At 39.7% G+C, this 22,259-nt stretch overlaps 1 protein-coding gene across 1 annotated transcript in view; it reads right to left on the reverse strand.

Moving 5' to 3' along the window:
* Window positions 1-491: 491 nt before the first annotated feature.
* Window positions 492-22,259, reverse strand: part of Mvk (Mevalonate kinase) — a 44,585-nt gene continuing 22,817 nt past the window's right edge. Inside the window, exons 3-4 of the mRNA XM_067159018.2 lie at window positions 17,841-19,013; window positions 492-6,969 (exon numbers count right to left, since the gene is read on the reverse strand). Coding sequence (XP_067015119.2) covers window positions 6,694-6,969; window positions 17,841-18,854 — 1,290 coding nt within the window. The 5' untranslated portion in view covers window positions 18,855-19,013 and the 3' untranslated portion in view covers window positions 492-6,693. The remainder of the gene's footprint in view (window positions 6,970-17,840; window positions 19,014-22,259) is intronic.

The following is a 22,259-nucleotide window of genomic DNA, read 5'->3' on the forward strand; positions in this document are numbered from 1 at the left end:
GTGGACTATGTTGATTCAATTTTAGCTACTTCTGGGCTTTGAATAACCAGTACTACGTCATTCTTTCTCTCTGCATTTTTCTCTTTTCTTCTGCCCATGGTGGTTGAGTCTGGGATCTTGGCATTCATGATTCTAGACTTGTACACTTCCCTGTTGCTGATAGCATGGATCTTCGTTTCCGGATGGTGTGCGAGATCTTTTCCATCTTGAGATAAAATTATTGAAAATAGTTTTAATGACCGATATTCCAAACCAACCCTTACAAACATACGAAGCTTTACTGCTTCCGATATGGTGGGACATAAGAAGAAAGAAAAAAAGTATAAAATTTCTCTCTGGGAAAATAAAATTATTATAAATATGTCTTATGGCTCTCAGTCATGGCCATCCATTAATGGTTGCTAGGTAATGTCGCACCACACATTTTGTCCCGCTAATTTCAGATGGACCCCAGATATAAGACATATTTACATCATATATTTTAGAAAGAGTACTAGTAATTAATACTTTATTTAAAAAAATTGACAATGTAAACTCTTTACATGCAGCACACAGGGGCTGACATTCATGAACAAGAGACAAACACAAAGATCAGTACAAAAGATGTCTACCAGCATTTCATCAAACTAAAAAAACAAACATTTTTGATAGAGAGCTTATCTAGCAAGATACATTCAACAAAAACATTTCCATATGGGAAGCTGAAAGTCGTTAAGATGTGAACTCATTTCTCTCTGCTCAGGTACGCTAAACATTTCAAGTAATAAAAGTAACTTCACATGTTTATAACAAATGTATTACAGTTCCTATGATGTTTTCTGCAAATAGTAACTGTTATTTATTCCACACTAAATTTATTTAAAATTTTTGTATTTTGAAATGTTGAAATACGAAAGAAAAATATCTGGTGAAATACAATAATGTGCAAGTCTGAAAGGAACCAGTACAATGTTGGGTGCATGAAAGAAATAGGCTGGTACACACATCTGAAAGGAATCGATACAATGTTGTGTGAGTGAAAGAAGAGTGCAAAGCTAAGATGTACCAGGTTAAGGCTCCTTTTCTTCACTGAAAAAGAACCAACAAAAATTGTTTCTAAATGATGCCTAAAAGACCTAATTTCCTAAATTTTTTTTTGTCAATTAAAGGATGATCAAAACTGTTTACAATGTTGTAAGCATTGCTGATTGTGTTTATTTTGCATAGGAAACACAAGGATTGTTATTCCTTCCTGGATTTAAGATGGATCAATTAAGCTTTCCTGTCCCAGAAATCAGTTGTTGAGGATGGCCATGCAGAAAATGCTTGAAAGCAAAGACTTCATGTGCCGAGGGCTGCTTTAAAAACAGTTTCAACTATGCTCTGTTTCAACATGTGTTAATTGTAATTTTTGTAACATCCGAATATACTTTGTTTTGAAAATTTTCTTTACTCCATTGAATTGTAGAAAAATAGAATATCCTGCCACCAGAGCAAACGTCTTGCGATGTCCAAGGATTGTTCTGTTAAGCCATCAACCATCTCTGCCACCACCAACTTGTATTAAATAAAAATAAATTGACATGAAAGGCTCATAAAAAAAAGGCAATTATTTCATCACACACACACAGAATAAATTCTGTGCCTTACTTGTGCACGAGTTTACAAGTAGCTTTTTAAATGTCTTGAAGGAGAGCACAGCTGGGAATTCAAGACACACATGGGCTCAGTTATGGTCTATGGTCCCCTACGAGAGTGTCAGTTCAGTCTGTAAATAGCTGCCAAACTGGTAATTTCAATGCAAAAAGCGAAATTTGCAGTCTCACTTTTTCTGTCAAACTCTGGCGTACCCCCAATTCTCCTCTTCTCTGTTAGTCTAACTCACCCCGTGTGCATTTTGGTGCTATGAAATTCTGGCCGAGCTCCATCTGCACCTTACCTGGTAAATCATAGCTCTGAAATGATTTCTTTCCACCCCGTATTTCATTAACTAACACCCATCTTCATCTCGATAAACCTTTAACCTTCATTTTAACTTTAATACACATCTCACCAGCACCTTATTAGTACAATGATAACAGTCAGTTCAGTCTTTGGATTAATCAATGGTAATACTCCTTCACCATTATTAAATACTCATGTAAACTATGAACTATTAATAGCAATACAGATCTTATAAAATCTCACAATACGTAAGTTTTATTTTGAGATGACTAATTCAACTTCAGAGCATGTACAGTACAAATGCTGCTATAATACATTTATTTGTTTAATTGTGTTTCCCAGGCATTCTGCATGCCTGTCACACACAAAAGTGAATGTTGCAACTTCACATCCCCTACACTTGCCTAGCTGTGATGTGCCAATATGTGCATTTTATTAATTTCACTGATGTCGAGCTCCTTGGCTGAATGGTCTTCACAGTTGCCTTCACTTCAGAGGGTCCATGAGTTAGATTGCCGGCCGGCTTGGATATTTTAACCTTAAATGTTTAATTTCCCTGGCTTGAGGATAGGATTTTTGTACTGCTCCCAACATCTCTGGAATTCACACACCACACGTAACACTATTCTCTACGACAATATCACGCAGTTTCCCCACAGGCGGCCGATGCCGCCTGACCTCGTTGGAGGTCTGCCTTACAAGGCCTGCACCAGGCTAGCAATAGCCATACAAAATAATTACTGGTTGCATTTTGAAGGAAACAGTATATATACAGGAGAATTTGAAATTTGAAATATTTTGCAATATATCATTACCTAAATGGAAGCCCACCTGGTAAGTGTCAAGTCTGAACCAATGGTTAGCCAATTCGAGCCTCGTTGATGAAATAAATGTTCACTAAGAGAATGTTGGCCAGCAGGACAGGAGGAGGTGATATACAATTTCTATCTCTAGATTCTGTCCCAAAAGCCTGGATTCAATTCCAAACCTCTCTGCAGTGTTTACATGGAGTGAAAGCACGCGACGCTGTTGATGGTGATTTGTCCATCTGATGGAGATGTAAAACTCTGAGCAGACCTCTTGGTTATTCGACAAGAGTATACTATGTGTCGACACCTGGTTTCACCCTCTAACCATCTCATTATCTGCCCACGGGCGTCAAATAGAAAGACCTGTACCAGGCGAGGTGAACATGTCCTCGGACACTCCCAGTGCTAAGAAAATTAATATGCTAAATAAACAAAACCTGAACGGAGAATGTTTCACAAACATGAAGCTAAAGGAAAAATCATGACTAATTCTGGGCACGTCAACAGTTTTCTTCTTCTTTTAGTTTTTCCCCCAGTTTAATCGAAGCTGGCACCGATTCCGATCAGGCCCAGTTTTACAATCGAATGCTCTTCCTGACACTGTGATCTGTGTGTTTCATAACAGCAAGTTGTGTGTAAACGAAGAGAAGTATATTAAGACAAACTCAAACATCCAGTTCCCGAAGCAGAGGAATTAACCATACACAGAATCCCTGAGCCGGCTGGGAATCGAACCTGGAGCTCTCTGAACCAACGGCCAGTACACTGAGCATTCAGCCAAGCAGCTGGACTCTGGTTTGTTTAATTAGGCAGTGAATTTCTCCCTAAAAGATATTTGTCGACTAATGGTTACTGATAAGGAATGTACCCTAATTAAAGATTTTAGGATGAAGTTATTCATTTAGTGAAATATGGTTTTTAACTTCATTTTAGAACAGGCTTTGCTAACATATTGATCGTGGCATCATTTTTGGTCAATCGCTAAATGTCCTGCGAACGATACATCTCTTGAGAATGAAATAAATTTTCAGTGTGATATAAGCCTGGTCGTCAAAATAATAATTTTGGAAATATACTCTCCAAGAGAAATATAACAATATTAGAAAATGCAATGAAATGCTGCATTCTTGGTTTTGATCAACTTACTTATGTGAATCTGCATTTTTGTACTTGAAACTAATGAAGACGGAACATAACTCCAGTTTAACAAACCTGAATTTGGACAGTTCCTTGAGACTGACCCTGTCACAGCATACACCTGATTTTTGACGCCTGGTAGACTACATGAAACCACAAACTTCTCATTAAATGGGATCTGTCAAATGTAACAAGCATCTTAAAATACTTGAATAACTCTACTTTTTGATATTACAGGATAAGGGTACTTTTTATATCTATGGTACTGAGAAGGGAGGTAAATAGATGCAGTACCTCACAGGAAAAAAATGGATCACACCATAAAAGAAGTTGGTCAGGCCTATTTTAGAAGTTAACTGCCGAACAGCAAAACACTCAAGACTATGTCTTTCGAACTTGACAATGCCAGAAAACTTGCTTCTGTAGCAAGGGGTTCTGAGTTGTAAGACCTGGTATCCTATTTGCTTATTCTCCATCACGTTACTCACAGCTTTCCTAATGACATGGATTAGTTCTTCCATAACATAACTTCATACCGTTAACAACGTCATGCACAATCTGGAACCAAGTCACCGGATGCAAATGGGACAACAATTTTGACAGTGAAAATCTGCAAGTAAATGACGATCGTTATTTATGCGATCTCCAACACCTGCATCCCAACCAGCATGGATGTCAGCAACCTTTAAATTGTGGAAATTAAATATCTAAGAATAATTTAACTCAAAGGGAAGATTACTGGACAATCATCAGACCAGCTCTTCCGTATGGAACAGAAACAGTCCCTATGATGGTTCAGCACACAAGGAAGTTGCATGTTGCCAAGATGAAAATGTTAGATGAATGTGTGGTACACAAGCAACATTGTTTATCTGGCCCTCAATGATACAAATTTCTGGTTTATCTGGATTGATTTTTTTGTTTACTATATCATTATCTTTGTATTTTTTTATTACAAAAATATGCACATTCTTTGAATAATACTGTACATTTATGTGCCATATACTACACTGTTATGTTTTCACCGCAGGTAGCACAGCGATTGCCGAAACGAATATGGCCCTCCGTTTGGGATTCTACCTCTCAAGTTTCTGAAGCTGTTGACACGCCCGAATTCCTTGAAATATTTGCAAACACTCCCAGTTGTTCGGATGTAGACAATAGTGATGCAAGTGCCTGGTTACAGAATGACAAATGATGCTGGTAACAGCATGATAACCGATGATAAAATTATTGCCGCCTGCGATACAGAGGAGGAGAGTGATGGTGAATTGGAAAATGAAAGTGACGTTTTAGGGGAAGAAGTAATGCCTCATGCAGAGGCAACAGCATAACTAGAAAAACTAATGATTTATCTAGAACACCAAAAGGAAATGACTCCAGCCGAAATGATGTTAGTGAAACATCTGCGTGACTGTGCTACTCTCAAACACCACATAAATTTGAAATTAAGAAACTTGCACACTATTTCAGTTAACAGAATTAAGTACATTAAGCGCTGTACTACGTTTATGTGCCAAAAGTGTGTTTTTAAAATTCTTGTTAGTGTAAAAATAAAGGTTTTTATAGATTAGTCGCTTATATTCATTTCTTAGTTTGTTTCTTGATTGTCCAGATTTTTTATAATCTGGATTACCTCCGGCCCCACCTAGTCCAGATAAATTAGGTTCTTGTGTACAACAAAAGCTCAATGAGTCAGGAATATCAGCAGAACAATGACGTTGAGTGACTTGTAAAAGATAATCCAGGAAGCAAGGTTGATTTGGTATGGGCATGTCATGTGCAAAGATGATGACATAGGAAATTGAGGGAAGTCAGGGAACAGGCAGAAGAGATGGAAAGAGTTGGTGGAGCAGGACAAGAGAGAGAGAGAGAGAGAGAGAGAGCAGCAGGAAATGAACATGTGTACTAAAAGAATTTTCAGAGTGAAGGAATTTAAACACCTAGGTGAATGGATTACAGAGACTGATAATGAAAAGAAATGATTACTATCAAGAATTCACAAGATGGAAACTGCTTTCCAACTAATAAAAACTGTTAACAAACATTGCCTCTCCAGGAACAGTAAGTTTCAACATTATGTAATGTTTATTGTGCCAGAGGTACTATATGCTTCAGAAACTCTCAATCTACAACAAAAAGGATTAAAAAAACAAAAAATTATGAAAAAAATCTGAGGGCCAAGAGTTAAAAATGGAATTTATTACCCTAACCTAATTGAGGGGCTTGGAAGTAAATAATGGTAAGGGACAGATGTGTTTAGTAGCAATCACAAACATCTTAATGTTGTGATTCACTAATGGTTGCTATTAAGCATGCCATGCCCCTTACAATTACTTTACTCCCAAGTCCTTCAATTACAAAATATATAAACATCTTTTCAAAATCGCAGATAAATGTGACTGATGAATCCAATTTACAGCCCATTTAGAAAAATGGATTTCACCAGACTTTTGCATAAAATTTACATATTTCTGCAAAACGCTAGATGAAAGACTTTATTGAATTAGGATCACCAAATCTACTGGATCAGAATGAAATCAGAATTGTAGTAGAAATACTAGGATTTGAGGAAGAACAGGAACCTACACATGCTAAATAATCAGAGAAACGGAAACTTTAAATACGAAGAACTACTTGGCAGGAAGGAAGGCTGAAGGAGAAGAGGTAGTGAGGGGAGGGAACGGAGACATGTATTATAAGCAAGGGAACTCAGTGTGCCGCAACTCATGCCACAGATGTGCCAAATTCTTCAAAAGACTCCACATAACATGGCCTAATCATACAGTACATACCCTGAAGTTTACAAATAAAAAAATCAATACTATGCAAGCAACGACAGGTTGTGCAGCATCACTCCTGGCCCACCGAGTGCCACTTCCTGACAGGTGAACCTCTCACACTGAAGATCCTTCTTGAGAGCATCTACTGCAGACTGCTGGATCGTGGGTGGAAGAAGCACGAAGGCATATCCACCACCTCCTGCACCAGTCAGTTTGCTGTGCAGACCATGACTCTTCACAATGGAGCAGATACGTTCTAGAGTTGGGTGGGAGACACCGAGAGTCTGGAGTAAACTCTGGTTCATGTCTATCAGTTCCTGGAAGGTGCATAGAAAATAAATTAATTGAAATACGCCATGGCCACAGACAGTTTCAAAATTATCTTAACTGTTCCATTTTATATGGAAGAGAATGTTCCATGTGATAGTTTCTGAAGTAAGAGATACACACTGAATAAGTCCAAGCTGAGATATTTCAGAACCTGCACTTGTTTTTATAAGATCTGTTTTCAGACTGTGACTATGTCATATGTACACCATCCTACACCTAACATAACTCTTGTGAAACCTTCGATTATTATGTTTAATACATTTCAATTATCTTTCTTAAGTGTAAAGTATGGCTAACATATGATTTCCCTGTAAATACCGTATTTTATCGCATAAGCTCCCCCCTCGCATATTTCCCTCCCCTACGATTTTTCATCATTAAAAATTATTTTATTAAATATCGCGCATAATTCCCTCTCCCGGTTTGTTCTTACTGGAGCGGCCTTCGAATGACTTGATAATGGACAACAATGAACACAGCGGTACTTGACATAAAAATGTTTCCATTGTCACAACATACTGTAAATTTGAACAGCGAAGTTGCAGACGTGTTTCTAGGTCAGTTTGTTACAAGTCGTCATAATGTCGAAATATTCAAACTACACGGCAAATACATGGCCGATACAAATGGAGTGAAAGCTGCAGGAAGACATTTCTCCGTTGATCCTAATTCAATACGGTATTGGCGGAGACAAAAAGATAAACTTATGACTGCAAAGGCAAGCTCAAAATCTTTCTGTGGGCCTAAAACAGGGAAATATCCCAAAATTAATAATGGTGTAATTGCTTACGTCAATGAACTTCGGAATGATGGTTGTGCTGTTTCTTACGAAATGATTCAGAACAAAGCTTGCGAGATAGCTGCCACGCTCAACATTGACAGAAAGAATTTTAAAGCAAGCATTGGTTGGGTGATTCATTTTATGAGATGGCAAAATCTCAGTTTACGGAGGAGAACATCTTTGTGCCAGCCACAGATAAGGTAATCGAGTTCCATCGTTACGTAATAAAAGTGCGACAGCAATATGACTATTTACTCTCTCAGGTTGGTAATGGTGACCAGACGCCAGTGTTTTTTGATATGCTCCAACTGGCTCAAAAAGTGTCCTTGTGAAGACGACTGGAGCAGAGAGTCTAAGATGCACAGTGATGTAGTGCATTACAGCAGACTGCAAGAAACTTCCACCATATGTCATCTTTAAAAGGAAGACATTACCAAAGGAGACTACGCCACATGGAATTCACGTACGAGTTCAAGAAAAGGGCTGGATAACAGCAGATTTGATGGTGGATTGGTTGGAGAAAGTCTGGGGAAGATGATCAGGGGCATTATTACAAAAGAAGTCCCTTCTTGTCCTAGACAGTTTCTGGGGTCACCTTGTGGAAGCTGTAAAAGAGAAAATGAAACTGATGAAGTCCCATCCTGTCATCATCCCTGGAGAATTAACGTCCATTCTTCAACCTTTAGATGTCAGCGTCAACAAACCTTTCAAAGAACATCTTCGACGCCTGAATTCAGAATGGATGGTGGAGGGATCTCATCAGCTGACTCCAGGAGGCAAGATAAGGAAGCCATCAATACCGACGATGTGCGAGTGGATAATCCGGGCGTGGGAGAAAATGAGTGTCGATGTTGTTAAGAAGAGTTTTAAAAATACTGGAATTTCTTGTGCCATTGACGGTTCCGAGGACGACATGTTGTGGAATAGTGAAAGTGAAGAAGATGATGTGTTACCTGAGCCTGAAAATAGTGATGATAGTGACGAAAGTGAGGCCACAGAGTAGTGAGAGAAAAGAAACAATGAAACAATGCATTGATGCTCTTCATTGTAGCCTAATGAAACCGTGGTATTCTTTTGTGTTAACTGAAAATAAATACCGGTAGGTACCACTTTTTTCACATATCGGTATTACCGTAAATATAACTTATCTAATACATCGTTTCCCTTCCTTTCTGAATGCCTAGAAGCACCCCTCGCAGAATTCCCTCCCTAGTGTTTTCAAGAAAATTTTTCAAGAAAAAAGGGGGGAATTACGCGATAAAGTACCGTATGTCTTGCAAATTCATATAACCTCAAAATCTGCTCAGCCGAAACTGTAGAAAACTGTAATATTTGTATATTGGGTATGATCTTTCTGATACATATCAAGGCATCTGGAAACTTACCGTAACGTTTTATTATGCAGATACGTGTAGAAACTTTAGGAATTATGTAGACTCCCTCATTGTGGTTTGTATATATGTAATTGAATATTGGAGTTTAATCTACTCCAATCAACGACTGGTCGTTCGATTGTTCCATGTATTTTTGGGAGTGTTCCATTTAGAGTGTTGTAAGAACATTCCAGAAGTTGGAGATTTCTAGAAGATCTGTAAAACGGTGTGTATATACTGTATTATTAAATGAAATGATATTGGAGAGTGTTGCTGGAATGAAAGATGACAGAGAAAACCGGAGTACTCGGAGAAAAACCTATCCTGCCTATGCTTTGACCAGCACAAATCTCACATGGAGTGACCGGGATTTTAACAATGGAACCCAACAGTAAGAAGCCAGCGCGCTGCCGGCTGAGCTGCGGACTGAGTAGATGAGGAAAGAGCCAATCCTTTTGAAGACGGCAGTGTTTGAAGATTTGGAGTCCGCTGAACATTAAGCAATTCAGTGGACCGCAGGTTCAATTCCCAGCCAGGTCGGGGGTTCATTCCTGTGACTTGGGGATTGGGTATCAGTGCTTGCCCCAATCTACTCCTCTTTACTCTCTCTCTACCAACCACCACATAAAAACATGCAACAGTGAATGCATAGTGGTGTCAGCAAGGGCATTCAGCCATAAAACAGGGCCAAATCAACATGTGTGACAGTTCGCACCAATGACCCCACCATGACGTAGGAAAATCTAAATAAGAAGAAGTGTCCGAAAATGTGGAGATTGTCCTTGTCGTTTCATATTCTCGCATTTGTTGGTTTCTATTCTTTCTGATCCCCCTCCTCCGACACAGACTTGTCATGTTTAACCCAACATGGTTTCCTTTTCACGTACCTCTCCTTTTCTTCTTCACTTCGAATCACCCATCTTTGGGGTACGTCAGATCAATCACATCTTAGATGCTTGTGCTTTTTTTTCTCTCCCAATACTTCATTCTATCTGATCTCCTCCTCCTTTCCTCCTCTGATATCTGAATTGTTTTTCTGGTGTTGATTTTAACTTGGAACCTCTTCGTTTTGTCTTTGGTCACGGTTGTGGCTGTACCATTCTTTAATATGACTTCAGTAATCTTAACATCTCTCAGATCCTCTTCCACTTGCTTAAACCAATTGGGTTTAGCCTTCTTTTTGTAAAAGAAGTCAAAGATCTGTTTAGTTAATCTGTCAGGATTCATTCAGAATATATGTCCATAGAAATCAATCCTCCTTTTCCTCAAGGTATCCGAGAGGCTCTCCGACATTACGTAGAGGGCTTTGCTTCTATAGAGAACTTGTTTGTTATTTTGGAATTTGAGACCCATGGTCTTCCTCTCCTTGATTTTCAATTTCTCCATTTGCCCTTTCCTCCCCATGACTAGTGTCTCTGCTGCACAGAGTGCTTCCGGCTTAATTACTGTGTTATAATGCCTTATTTTGGTGTTCCAAGAGAGGGCTTTCTTATTGTATGAGTTTTTTGTTTTCTGGAAAGCTAGTTCCATTTTCGAAAGAGACTTTCAACCTATTAGGTCGTGTTACATACAATTAGTATGTACAGAACAAAAATGACCAACCGGACACCAGTGGGATCCGAACCCACAACCTCCCGATTTCACGTCGGTTGCTCTACTAATTGAGCTATGGTGGCCTAGGTCATCCTTGTTCTGTTGGAAAGGATCTAAGCTACAGGTCTCGCACTACTGCCATCACATCGTAGAGTGCGTTCAAGTCGCCCGTTGTGGGCCAAATCAATAAATATTGAATTTTCACGACCGCATTGTCATCGAAAACAGACTTTCAACCTATTAGGTCGTGTTACGTACAATTAGTACATGTAAAAGAGATGTCATGTACAGAACAAAAATAGCCAACTGGACACCAGTGGGATCCAAACCCACAACCTCCTGAAATCGGGCAACTTGAACGCACTCTACGGTGTGACAGCAGTAGTGCCAGACCTGTAGCTTAGATCCTTTCCAACAGAACAAGGATGACCTAGGCCACCATAGCTCAAGTGGTAGAGCAACCAAAGCGAAATCGGGAGGTTGTGGGTTCGGATCCCCACTGGTGCCCGGATAGCCATTTTTGTTCTGTACTTAACATCTCTTCTACACGTACTAACTGTACGTAATACGACCTCATAGGTTGAAAGTCTGTTTCGATGACAATGCGGTCATGGAAATTCAATATTCATAGTTCCATTTTGGTCCTTCTTGCTTCCACTGCCTTCTCTTCCAAGGTTGTTCCACTCAATCCATTCCCCTAGGTACTTGAAACTCTTCATCACCTCTATTTTTTGAGATTCTCTTAAGAGTGTCAAGTATCACTATCACTATCAGCCATATTCAATCGTTTTTACGATGTGGCCTCTTTAAGTCCGAAGCAAGGTAGGTTTTCATGAGGTCTCTCCATCTGGGACGGTCTTGAGCGATGTTCTCCCAACTGATCCCAGTAATCTTCCGGATGTCTTTATTCCATCTGTCCGGTGGTCTTCCCCTTGGTCTGAGATGATCTTTCGGACACCACTCAAGCACAAGCTTTGTCCACCTACCATCAGTTCTCCGAGCAACATGGCCTGCCCACTGCCATTTTAGGGTAAATACCCTTTCTAAAATGTCACTGACCTTTGTGACTGACCTGATGTAATCTGCTCTCTTCCTGTCATTCTTCGTCAAGTATATTCGTCATTATTTTCGTCTTTTCCGATCTTCCCTGCCTGCTCTTGTAATATGGCGATTTGTTCTTTTGCTTTCTCCCACACATCTGCGAGCAGCGCCAAGTCATCAGCAAATGACAAACACTTAATCGTTTGGTTTTTGTTCCAAGTGTTATTCCCCTTCTCGTTCTTGCATTCCATTCTCTCACAACCTTTTCAAATGCACAGCTGAACAGGGAAGAGAGACCATCCCCTTGCCGGACCCCCGTTCTGATAGTTCGCCCATGAATCTAACTTTAGAGGACATTTGTGAGCGTCTCCTTGATGATGTTTAAAGTTTTTCCGTCCAAGCCAAACTCCTCCAAAATATTGAGCGACTCTGTCTATGGAATCGTAAGCTTTTTGGAAGTCGACAACAGTCACTATATACGGTTTTGCCCTCTGCTTCTGGTATACTAAAATGTTTCTGAGGTTTAAGACCTGTTCAGGGCAAGATCTTCCTTTCCTAAACCCTGGTTGATACTCCCCAAGTTGGCAATATAACTGAGGTTCTGCTCTTTGTAGTAATGCTCTCGACAATATCTTGTAGGTCACATCCACCAGTGAAATCCCTCTGTAGTTGTTGGAATTAGATTTTGAATCTTTTTTTTGTGAAGAGGCTGTATGAGGACCATTTTCCATTCTTCTGGAATAACCTCATTCTTCCATATCTCTTCAAAAAGTTTTTGGAGTGAGACAATTGCATATCTGCTTGCATACTTCCATAAATCAGCTGTTATATGATTTCCCCCCAATGCCTTGAAATTTTCCATATGAATTAGTATTACCTGGATCTCACTTACGGATGGGGGTTTAGAGTCAGGGATGGCGGATGACTTCGATCCACCATCGAACGTCATCTTTTGGCGTGGATCTTCACAATTTAGAAGTTCCTTGAAATATTCTGTTAGTATCTTACAGTTGTCCCTGTTACTATATGCCATGTTCCCTTTTTTGTCCTGCAGTTGGAGAGTTGGGGGTCGTATCTGTTTAACTTCTCCCTGAAGATCCGATAGTAGTTTTTCATGTTGTTAGCAAAATCATCATTTATCTTCCTGAGTAGTTTGTCTCCTTGTTTCTTCTTAACTCTCTTGATCCCCTTGGGCACCATCTTCCTAGTTTCCACAAAGTGTTGCCAGGCAATCTCATCCTTTTTGGTTTGCCAGATGTGCCACGCCTTCTTCCACAGATCAAGTAGTCTATCAAACTCTTCGTTCCACCACCTGTGTTTCTTCGTCCTGGTAACAGGCACAAGCTGCTCTGCCTTGGTTATAAGACTTCTCCATCTGCTTCCAGTTCTGACTTCCTAGGTCACTGGTTAACTTGCCCCATTCCTCCTTATTCTTCTTTATTTTTTCCAGATCATATCTCCTCCGTGAAAGGTTTTTCCTTTGAAAGTTACTCTTGGGGATGATCTTCAGTTTTACTTTAGATAGGTAGTGGTCTGAGTTGAGGTTGGCCCCTCTGAGAATCCTAACGTTTTGGATTTTCTTATGAAATTTCAGCTTTATTGCAACATGATCTAACTGGAATTCTCCCAAGAGAGGGTTAGGTGATATCCACGTTTTCTGCTTTCTTGACAATTTCTTAAAGCTAGTTGACTTCGGGACCAAATTGTGTGCCTGGCATAATTCGATGAGCCTCACACAATTTTAGTTTGTTCTGTTACCTGCTGGATAACACCCCACTATATGCCTGAAAATTTTTTCTCTCTCCCCACTTGGGCATTAAAATTCCCTAGAAGGATGACTTTGTTTCTCGGGTATCTTCTGATTCGTGTCATCTAGTTCATCCCAGAATAGTTCCATCTTCTCCTTATTCTATTTGTTGTCAATGTTTATAAGGACGTGAACATTCACAATTGTATATACTTTGTTGGTCGACTTAAACATGAGTGTGGATAGTCTTTCAGATCTAGACTCAAAGCTTATAATGGAGTAATACTTTTCTTGTCAATTACAAAACCTGTCACAAGATGGGGAACATTTTCCATAACTTTTGTCTTCCCCTTAAGTATCCTGAATCCTCCCTCCAAGGACCTAGTCTCTTGCACAGCCATTAAGATGATTCTATGTTTGTTTAAGGTGTCAGAGTCTTAAGTTTCCCCACTTTCAAAAGCAAATTTGCATAAAAAGTGGCTCAGTAGTTTGCTTTCCTGTATTTTATTTTGGTCTGCTTGCACACTTACAGTATGTGTGGTGGATTAACCACCTGGGGTAATTAGTTTCACATCTCACTTTTCCACGACTGTCTTTGAGTTCTGGGGGCGAATTTTAAAGCCACCTTCTCTTACAACCGAGGTTGTTAACCCCGGAGGATTATTCACATGGAGACAGACGCTGACCAAAGACCGCCCAATTTGGGAACAGTCTTTTGAATTTTGATCTGATTTTTAATTCATGGTGAACTCCACTAGGTTCTTCCACTCCTTCCATCGTTGGGAATCAGATTTCCTTCCGCCTTTGAGACAGCTGACCAGGTTTCACCTATTAACCCTAAGCAGGGGCTCTTACAGGGTGGTACCCTCCGAAGCCAGATGGACACAGGTTTTTTAACCCCTCTAGCGTGTGCGGTGCAATGGTGCGCCCACTGGTTTGCAACGGTCACAGCGTGTATGGCGCAATGGTGCACCGTGACAATTGAACCGCCCGAAACGTGGATTTCGTAACAATTATCTGCTTCATCGTAAGATGGCAGGAAGAGGCAGCTTTTAGGTTCACTCAGAGCTAATTATCATTCCCAAGAGATGTCCCATATCTTATCAGTTCGTAGAGCTCTGGACAGGTTTTTCGCGCTAAACGACCGTGAGTATGTTTGTAAACATGGCAGGTCCAAGCAGAGTGATTTGTGATGTGGAAATAATTAATTTACTGGTGAACAGTGGCAGTGAAAGTAGTTCAGAGTGTGACAGTGATTTAGAGGATGAGTTTGTGATAACGTCCAGCCAAGATAGTGATACTGACGATGTGAAAGTGGTTCAGAGTGTGACAGTGATTTAGAGGATGAGTTCGTGATAACGTCCAGCCAAGATAGTGATACTGACGATGTAATTCGTGATAAGATGCCCATAAATGCGAACACGCGGGGTGACTGCGATATCATAAACCCGCCAATACCTTTCGATTGTGACTGTGCATGTGAAAATAAAATGGACCCAGCTGAAGGAACACCACTTTGCTTTCACGAAATGTTTGTAGACGATGTTTTGATAGATCTAATCGTTCGTGAAACCAATGCGTATGCTGATAAATACTTGCAGCAACATTGGTTACGCCTCCAATTACTGACGAAATCCCGGCTGTTGAACTGGACGCCCACTAATGCCGATGAGGTAAGGATGTATCTTGCACTTCTTAAATTGATAGGCATTGTTCAGAAGCCTAGCATAAAGCTATATTTCAGTAGAAAACATATAATTGAAACACCTTTCATTTCTAATGTTATGTTGGAGGAGCGATTTTCTCTGCTTTGAAATCTATCACACAAAGTGGCAGTATTGATGTCCAGCTGTCCAGGGATAACCAGGTTAGCATATGTTTATATTATAGTGTGATATGTTATTGTGTGTTTCTTTGATAATTTTTCGTCCATCTGTTTGAAAATTATAGTGAAATTCATTAGACACCGCGCTCAGCATTGAGAGTAGGCTGCTGTGGATGCAGCATGCAGTTTTACAATGTCACGCTTGAGGGGTTAACTAGGTGTTACTCCTCCCCCTCATCCTCCTCATCACTAGAAAGCACTTATTTATATAATAATTTAAGTAATCTATGTGGCCTACTAGCGGTCATGATGTTGGCCGTAAAGTAATATTGTAATGTTGAAAGGTGGAACTAGTGAAGTGAAGATAACTAGTAGTCATGTTGTTGGCCATAAAGCCTTAATTGACAAATACGTTATTGATATAGAAATATAATTATGAGCATATAACATTTTCCATACTCTGTAACATTTTAACTGATAAATTTTGTTTGGTTAAAAGTGTGACCAAAGAGTTGAAAGGTTAGTAACCAGGAAAGAATAAACACAAACTATGTGATCTTTTAGGCGCTATCTTCTAACAATCATGGTGATTTCATTTTTCTCAATGAGGGAACGGAATACTAAATTATGGAACAAGGCGACAATCACATAAAAAGATACACACAAAAGTTAACCTGACTAACCACTTCGACGAACAGGATTCCACATTATAACAAAAGAAATAGAAGAACTACACACACTTCCAATCCTTCCTGGCAAAAGCTGCACTCCACAACTAAAAATTTGTAAAAACATGTAAGAACAATGCAGCTCTTTCCTCTGCCATTTGGTCAAATCCAAAGCCCCCTATTCCTCTCTTTTTATAAATGATTTTTTTTTTAAATCACACACTATTAAGACAGAGGAAAAAAATGTAAATATGTGGAGTCTGTCATGTCAAAGGATGGAGATTCAGAGGAAGAGATAACCCAAAGGATCCAGGCAGGGTGGATGAATTGGAGAAAAATGTCAGGTGTGCTGTGTGATTGCTGAATAAAGCCAATAGTGAAGAGAAGATATACTAAACCACTGTAATGCCTAGCAATGATATATGGTGCTGAAACATTGGCAAAACAAAAAGCACAGGAGAAAAGCTTAATGTGTCTGAAATGTATGTTCAGATGGATGTGTGGGGTCACCAAATTGCACAGTATAAGGAAGACTGTAAAGGTAACAGGAGCATCAAAAAATCCAGGAAAGAAGAATGTAGTGGTATGGACATGTGAGGCAAACAGGAAATACCCATGTGGGGAAAAGATGCTGGAGATTGAGGTCTTAGGAGAAAGAACCAGAGCAAGACCAAAACAGACATGGATTGTATCAAGGAGAACATGAAGGAAAAGCAGCTAACAGAGGAGGATATATGCAACCAGGCCAAACTGAGATGAGCTGCCTTGTATAAAATGATACAGTCCATATCTATTTTCACGAAGGGGCCTCGTGTTGCTATAATGCCCTATTGTATCATCTTCTGGTTTCTTTCCGCTCTTTGTGCGTCAACTGTTTCATGATAACAGTGACAGTGCCAGGTGTCAGCACGTGTTATTAGCAATGCATCCTGGAGCTAAATCAAGATGAGTCACAAGAAGGAAATTAAATATTAGTAATAATATTATTTTTAGAGCTAACATTGATAATCATGTAACATGCTGCCTGTAGATAAGATAAATATCACAGCTCTGTCAGATGGTTCATTGTAAGGTTGCAAAACTTTTATGCATTTTTATCTGTATCATGCATGATACATTGGGACCCTACAACTTCTTTCTAGTCAGTAAACACAATATGTATTTTATGCTGAGAAGTAGCTTTCCTTCTGTGGGCAAATAAAAGATTGGTTCTGCATTTGTATAAAGAAAAACCTTTGAATACCTCTATATTTAATATATTATGTTACTGTCTTACGTTATGTTTACTATTAATGTCATGATTGTATTGATTCTTGTTTTCAGTATTGAAATCGCATGAAATGTCGGAACTGTTGTATGCGCATGACCCTTGCAAATCCGATTTGGAGTTTCAGTATTTGCTTTATTGTCGTCATTATCAGACACCAACACTTCCTGCAGATGATGGTGCTGAATCCATGAATTTTGCAAATTCTGCTAAACAGTGATAAAAATGGGACTGAAATACTTTCATAAAAATTGAAACTTGTTTTGTAACATGAAAACTTATGTGTTTGTGGTCTTAGAGTAACTTATATTTTAAATGATATGTATTTTCTTTCATGTGGTTCATCTTGGTAGAGACCCAATGTATCAAATGTGTTACATACTCTCCTGAGTGCATTAAACAGCACAATTTCTTTTTTTCTTTGTGAAAATGTCATGTTGGGTTCCTAGATAGTGCAGATATTGCAGCTTTCATGTTTTGCTCCAAAACTATGGACTCTAGACTCTCGAGGTTATGAAAATGGGAAAAGATGTATAGAACAAGAGAACTGTTAAGTGACTTACTCCAAGCGCAGATATCTTCTTGTCCATATCCTCTCCAGGTGATACAGCAGGCAGCTGTTGTAGAATGTCTGCAGCACTGATGGTCAACTCGTCCATGGCACTGAGTATATGATCAACAAGCAGAGGGTACCTCTCTCGAAGAGTTGCCACCACTCTCACCATCTTGCCAGTATCCCTCGTGACTCCCGTGTGCACAAAGAGGACTTTGACGAGTCTGGTATCTGCAATCACCTGTATATTGGCTTTTTCCTTTCCTTTCCTGAACTTGATGATAGAACCAAACGTGCAGATGGAATTGTCGATACCCGATGGGCTCCCATGCATGACCCTGTCACTCAAGAGGGACCAATGAGAGATAATCTCTTTTTCTTGATCATCAAAACTGTGAAGGTTAGTATTCCAAAATTTGAAGTCTTTAAAACCATTCTTTGAAATATTGAATGAATCCCCCGTCATAATATGAGTGGCAGCTTTGCAGCGAATGTACTGGAAGAGGGCAGCAGACAAGCACACGCCGAAGGATGCAGAGCTGCCCATTCCCGACTCAATGGTCAAGTCCGTCACAATATCTATGCTGAAACTGCCTAATGGAACTGTCACAGAGGAGAACATTCCTATGACAAGGCAGAAAAAGGACAATGCTGCACTCTCTTGATTAGGTGCCAAAGCTGCCTTTTCAGAATACTTGTGTATGAATGCCTTAACTCTCTCTAAGAGTTTGGGGAAATCTATCATATGAGGCTTCTCAAGATTGAAAACATTCTTATCTAACCCATTAATAAGAGTTAAAGGTGCTGATAAGAGACCATTGGTTAATTCAGTGATGTCATAAGAATGATGAAGATTGATGCAAGGCAAATGGAGTTCAATGCTGTTTGAAGCACTGGAGAGGAATGTTAATGTTGTCTTGAGATTCAGACTAGCTGCAAGGGCTGTCTTACCATACACGACGGCATGTTCTCCATGAAGAATAACCTTGCCAGGAGCAGATACAGTAAACGAGATAGTGGTCATGGTGCTGGCAGACACTAACTACAACATTACATTAAGTACACGACAAACTGTTAGCAACCTCATGAAGCTTTCTGCTTCTCCCACTGTTCAGGGGTCAAAGTTTTCTGAGAGAAAGCATGAATCGACTTCAATTCTTCCTCCAACACAGAGTTCACCAACCTGTAAAAAGAAAACAGTAAAGTAACAACTAACTTAATTTCAGTCAGATATCCTGGACACTAACGGTACCAGTACCCATCACTGCACGTACAACTCTTCACGAGTTTTACGAAAGATGCATTAGCAATGAAATGGGCTGTGCTACATGACAATATTAACATAATACCAATATAAATGGTCCGTTATTGGACATTATAAATTTTCCAGCTAACTCATTCTGGTTGCCAGCGTTTCGCCCCTGTGTGCTAGGTTGGGCTCATCAGTTGGTACCTAGCACACCCACCAAGACACAGGCTAGTGCATACCGTGGAGGCCACTGCGTAGGCTACTTAGAGCCACCGGCAGTGCCAATGCACTATGAGAAACTTTGTCTCATCACCAAAAATTGATGCCTGCTTGGCCATCAGATGATATAAATTTACTCATTCAGGACAAATATTTCAGATTCCCTATGGGAATCAACATTTATATCAATATTAAAATAGTCATGAAACACGTTTAGATAATTTTTCAAATTAAAGGGTCAAAATGCATTTGGTAATGAAAAGGAACATTCATTATGATTCAGTAAGATATTCATTCAATAAGATGTGCACATACATTATTTCTTAGATTTTCAATGCTTACAAAGGAGGTCATTTGGTTTATATCTCACCAATTTTCAAGGGTACTTAGGTTACGAGATACCTTGCTGTCACGACCAGCCATGTTCTGCTGTACTATAATCTGTATTCAACAAAGACATCTCACTCTCAGTTACCTGGGAAGAAAAACAATCACATCATGTATGCAATTATTTTCATTTGAAAATTCATAGTGAAGAACTCAAGATTAACCTTAGAGATAGCTTTGCAGATAGGATTAATACTGAGCAAAATTGACCTAACACCTTTCTGCACTGATTGTATAATTGTAACTGTGCTACTTCATTCAAGCAGGAAATACCTTCTACCAGGATGTAAGTAACCTAGTGTGGAACAGAGAAGTTCCTATGAAATATAAAGAGTTAATGTACAAGATGTATTATGCCCTTATATTAACGTATGCAGCAGAGATTGGACTTTGACAGCAAGAAATGAAGAGTAAAATTCAGGCCAGTGAGATGAAGGAGTACAAAGGATTGGTAGTGTTCTTACAGTGTCTCCCTGAGGTGTTTTCTTTATTCTTTTTACGAGCTTCATATGTTTAGGTCCGGGGAGGTAGACAAATTTAGCAAGAAACGCAGCAAAGTCTTCAACAGTTTTCTCAGTCATATGAATTGGGATTTCTTATTTACAGTGGCAGGATTATCAGCAGAATGACATCATCCTTTGTTTCATCAAACAACATTTTACTGAAAGATAGGTCTTGGTTGTTGCTTTCTTAAATGTGCACGATGTTCCTTTGGATTAGCTCGACTGTATATGCATGTTTACCGATTACAATAATTTACCGCAGTGGGGACAGAAGTACAGATCATTGGAAGTTTCTTATTGTGATAAACTCATTAGCCTACAGATAATAATTTACAAAACCAAAGAGGATAGAACTGACATAAAAGTCAAAGGGAAAGAAATAGAGAGAGAAAAAAAACAACAACACTGGAAAGTATGATGACAAACTTAGAAAAATATCAATTACTACTGAACTAAAGAAGTAGTATATGAAAACTATTCAATAATATTATGCTCAGAAAAGACAAGTATCAAAATAGGCTATTACCATACTTATGACATTTCACCTCCCCTGTGAACCATGTCACAAATTTATGTTCAAAATACTCCACTGACCAGAATTCAAAATGTGAGGTCGAAGAATGAATGGATGGATATGAATTTAAAACAATCGGTGGATCCGACCCACAATGTCTCACATTCACAGAAGTCATCGACCCCTCATAATAGTACTTATCGCTAGGAAAGTAGTGAAATTCGCACATGGAATACAGACCTATGGTGTTTCGCACTTTGCGGCGCCATTTACAGGCAACGCTAACCTATGGTGTTCAACACATACGTGTACTAACCACAGCAACCCCCACTATCCCGTGGTGTTCCTCATATAGTGGGTACTAATCATAGGCAAGCCAGAACCATGGTGTCGCTCCTAAAGTGGTACTAATCACAGGTACTGTAGAAGCCGACAACGCACTCGGTTGTTACTAATCACAAACCTATTTTGTACGTAACATAGTCTATAACATACAGAGTGGTACCACGTGCAAGTAAAAGCGACCCATGGTGTTCCCCGCGTGGTGTTACTAATCACAAGTAGTTTCATGATTCTAATACAATCATCCCTTAGTAGCCCCTCTTAGTCGCCTCTTACAACAGGCAGGGGATACCGTGGGTGTATTCTTCGCCAGCGTCCCTCACCCACAGGGATTTGTGTGTTTGGTCCGCGAGAGGTATTTTATTTCCCTCAAGTCCGCCGGCAAGTCTGTTAGGACCCCCCCCATTCGGCACCTGGGAGTATCACCTCTCCCCCTGCAACACTAGTGTAGTAGGTTATTGGCTAATGAACTTTATTAAACCCTTAAAAATCCAAATTATCTGATGAGTCTGAACCCGTTATCTTGGGATCCGGAGGCCGACACTTTACCACTGATCCACAGAGGGAGCCATGAGTGAGATAACGTCAAGCAAGTGTTCTCTAACCACCGATGGTTTCAGAGAAGCTGAAGCTGCTTTATCATCACCGGCAGCAGCTTTCTGGTCAGCTCATGGAATATCTTCCTGGCTTGGAATTTGGTTGCCGGAGTTGCCCTCGTCTATGTCTAGCCACTCTTCAAAGTTTCATATAAGTCAAAGATATTAAAACCTCTAAAATTGTATTCTGATTCACATCCGTTCAATAGCATTGATCATCATCATCCTACACCATCTCCAGTTTCCCGGGTGTGGTGTATGAGCCTCCTCCATCTCATCCTGTCCTTGTACCATTCTTCCTCCACCAACTTGTCCCAATCATGACCTCTCAGCAGTACATCGTTCTTAACTAAATCTATCCATTTCCTTCATGGCCTTCCCACAGGTCGTCTTCCTTCTACATTTCTGTCAAATTCCTTCCTTGCAGTTCTGTTTACTGGTATCCTCTTCATGTGACCAAACCACTTCAGTCTTGATATCTGAATCTTATTGAGGAGAGAATCATCTATTCCTACTTCTCTAATTTTCTCATTCCTAATCTTGTCTTTCCTGGTTTTCTGGATCATAGTGCGAAGGAATTTCATTTCAGCTGCCTGAAGTTTGGAATTACAATAGTATT

Source organism: Anabrus simplex, chromosome X (genome assembly GCF_040414725.1).
Source record: "Anabrus simplex isolate iqAnaSimp1 chromosome X, ASM4041472v1, whole genome shotgun sequence".
NCBI classification, from domain to species: domain Eukaryota; kingdom Metazoa; phylum Arthropoda; class Insecta; order Orthoptera; family Tettigoniidae; genus Anabrus; species Anabrus simplex.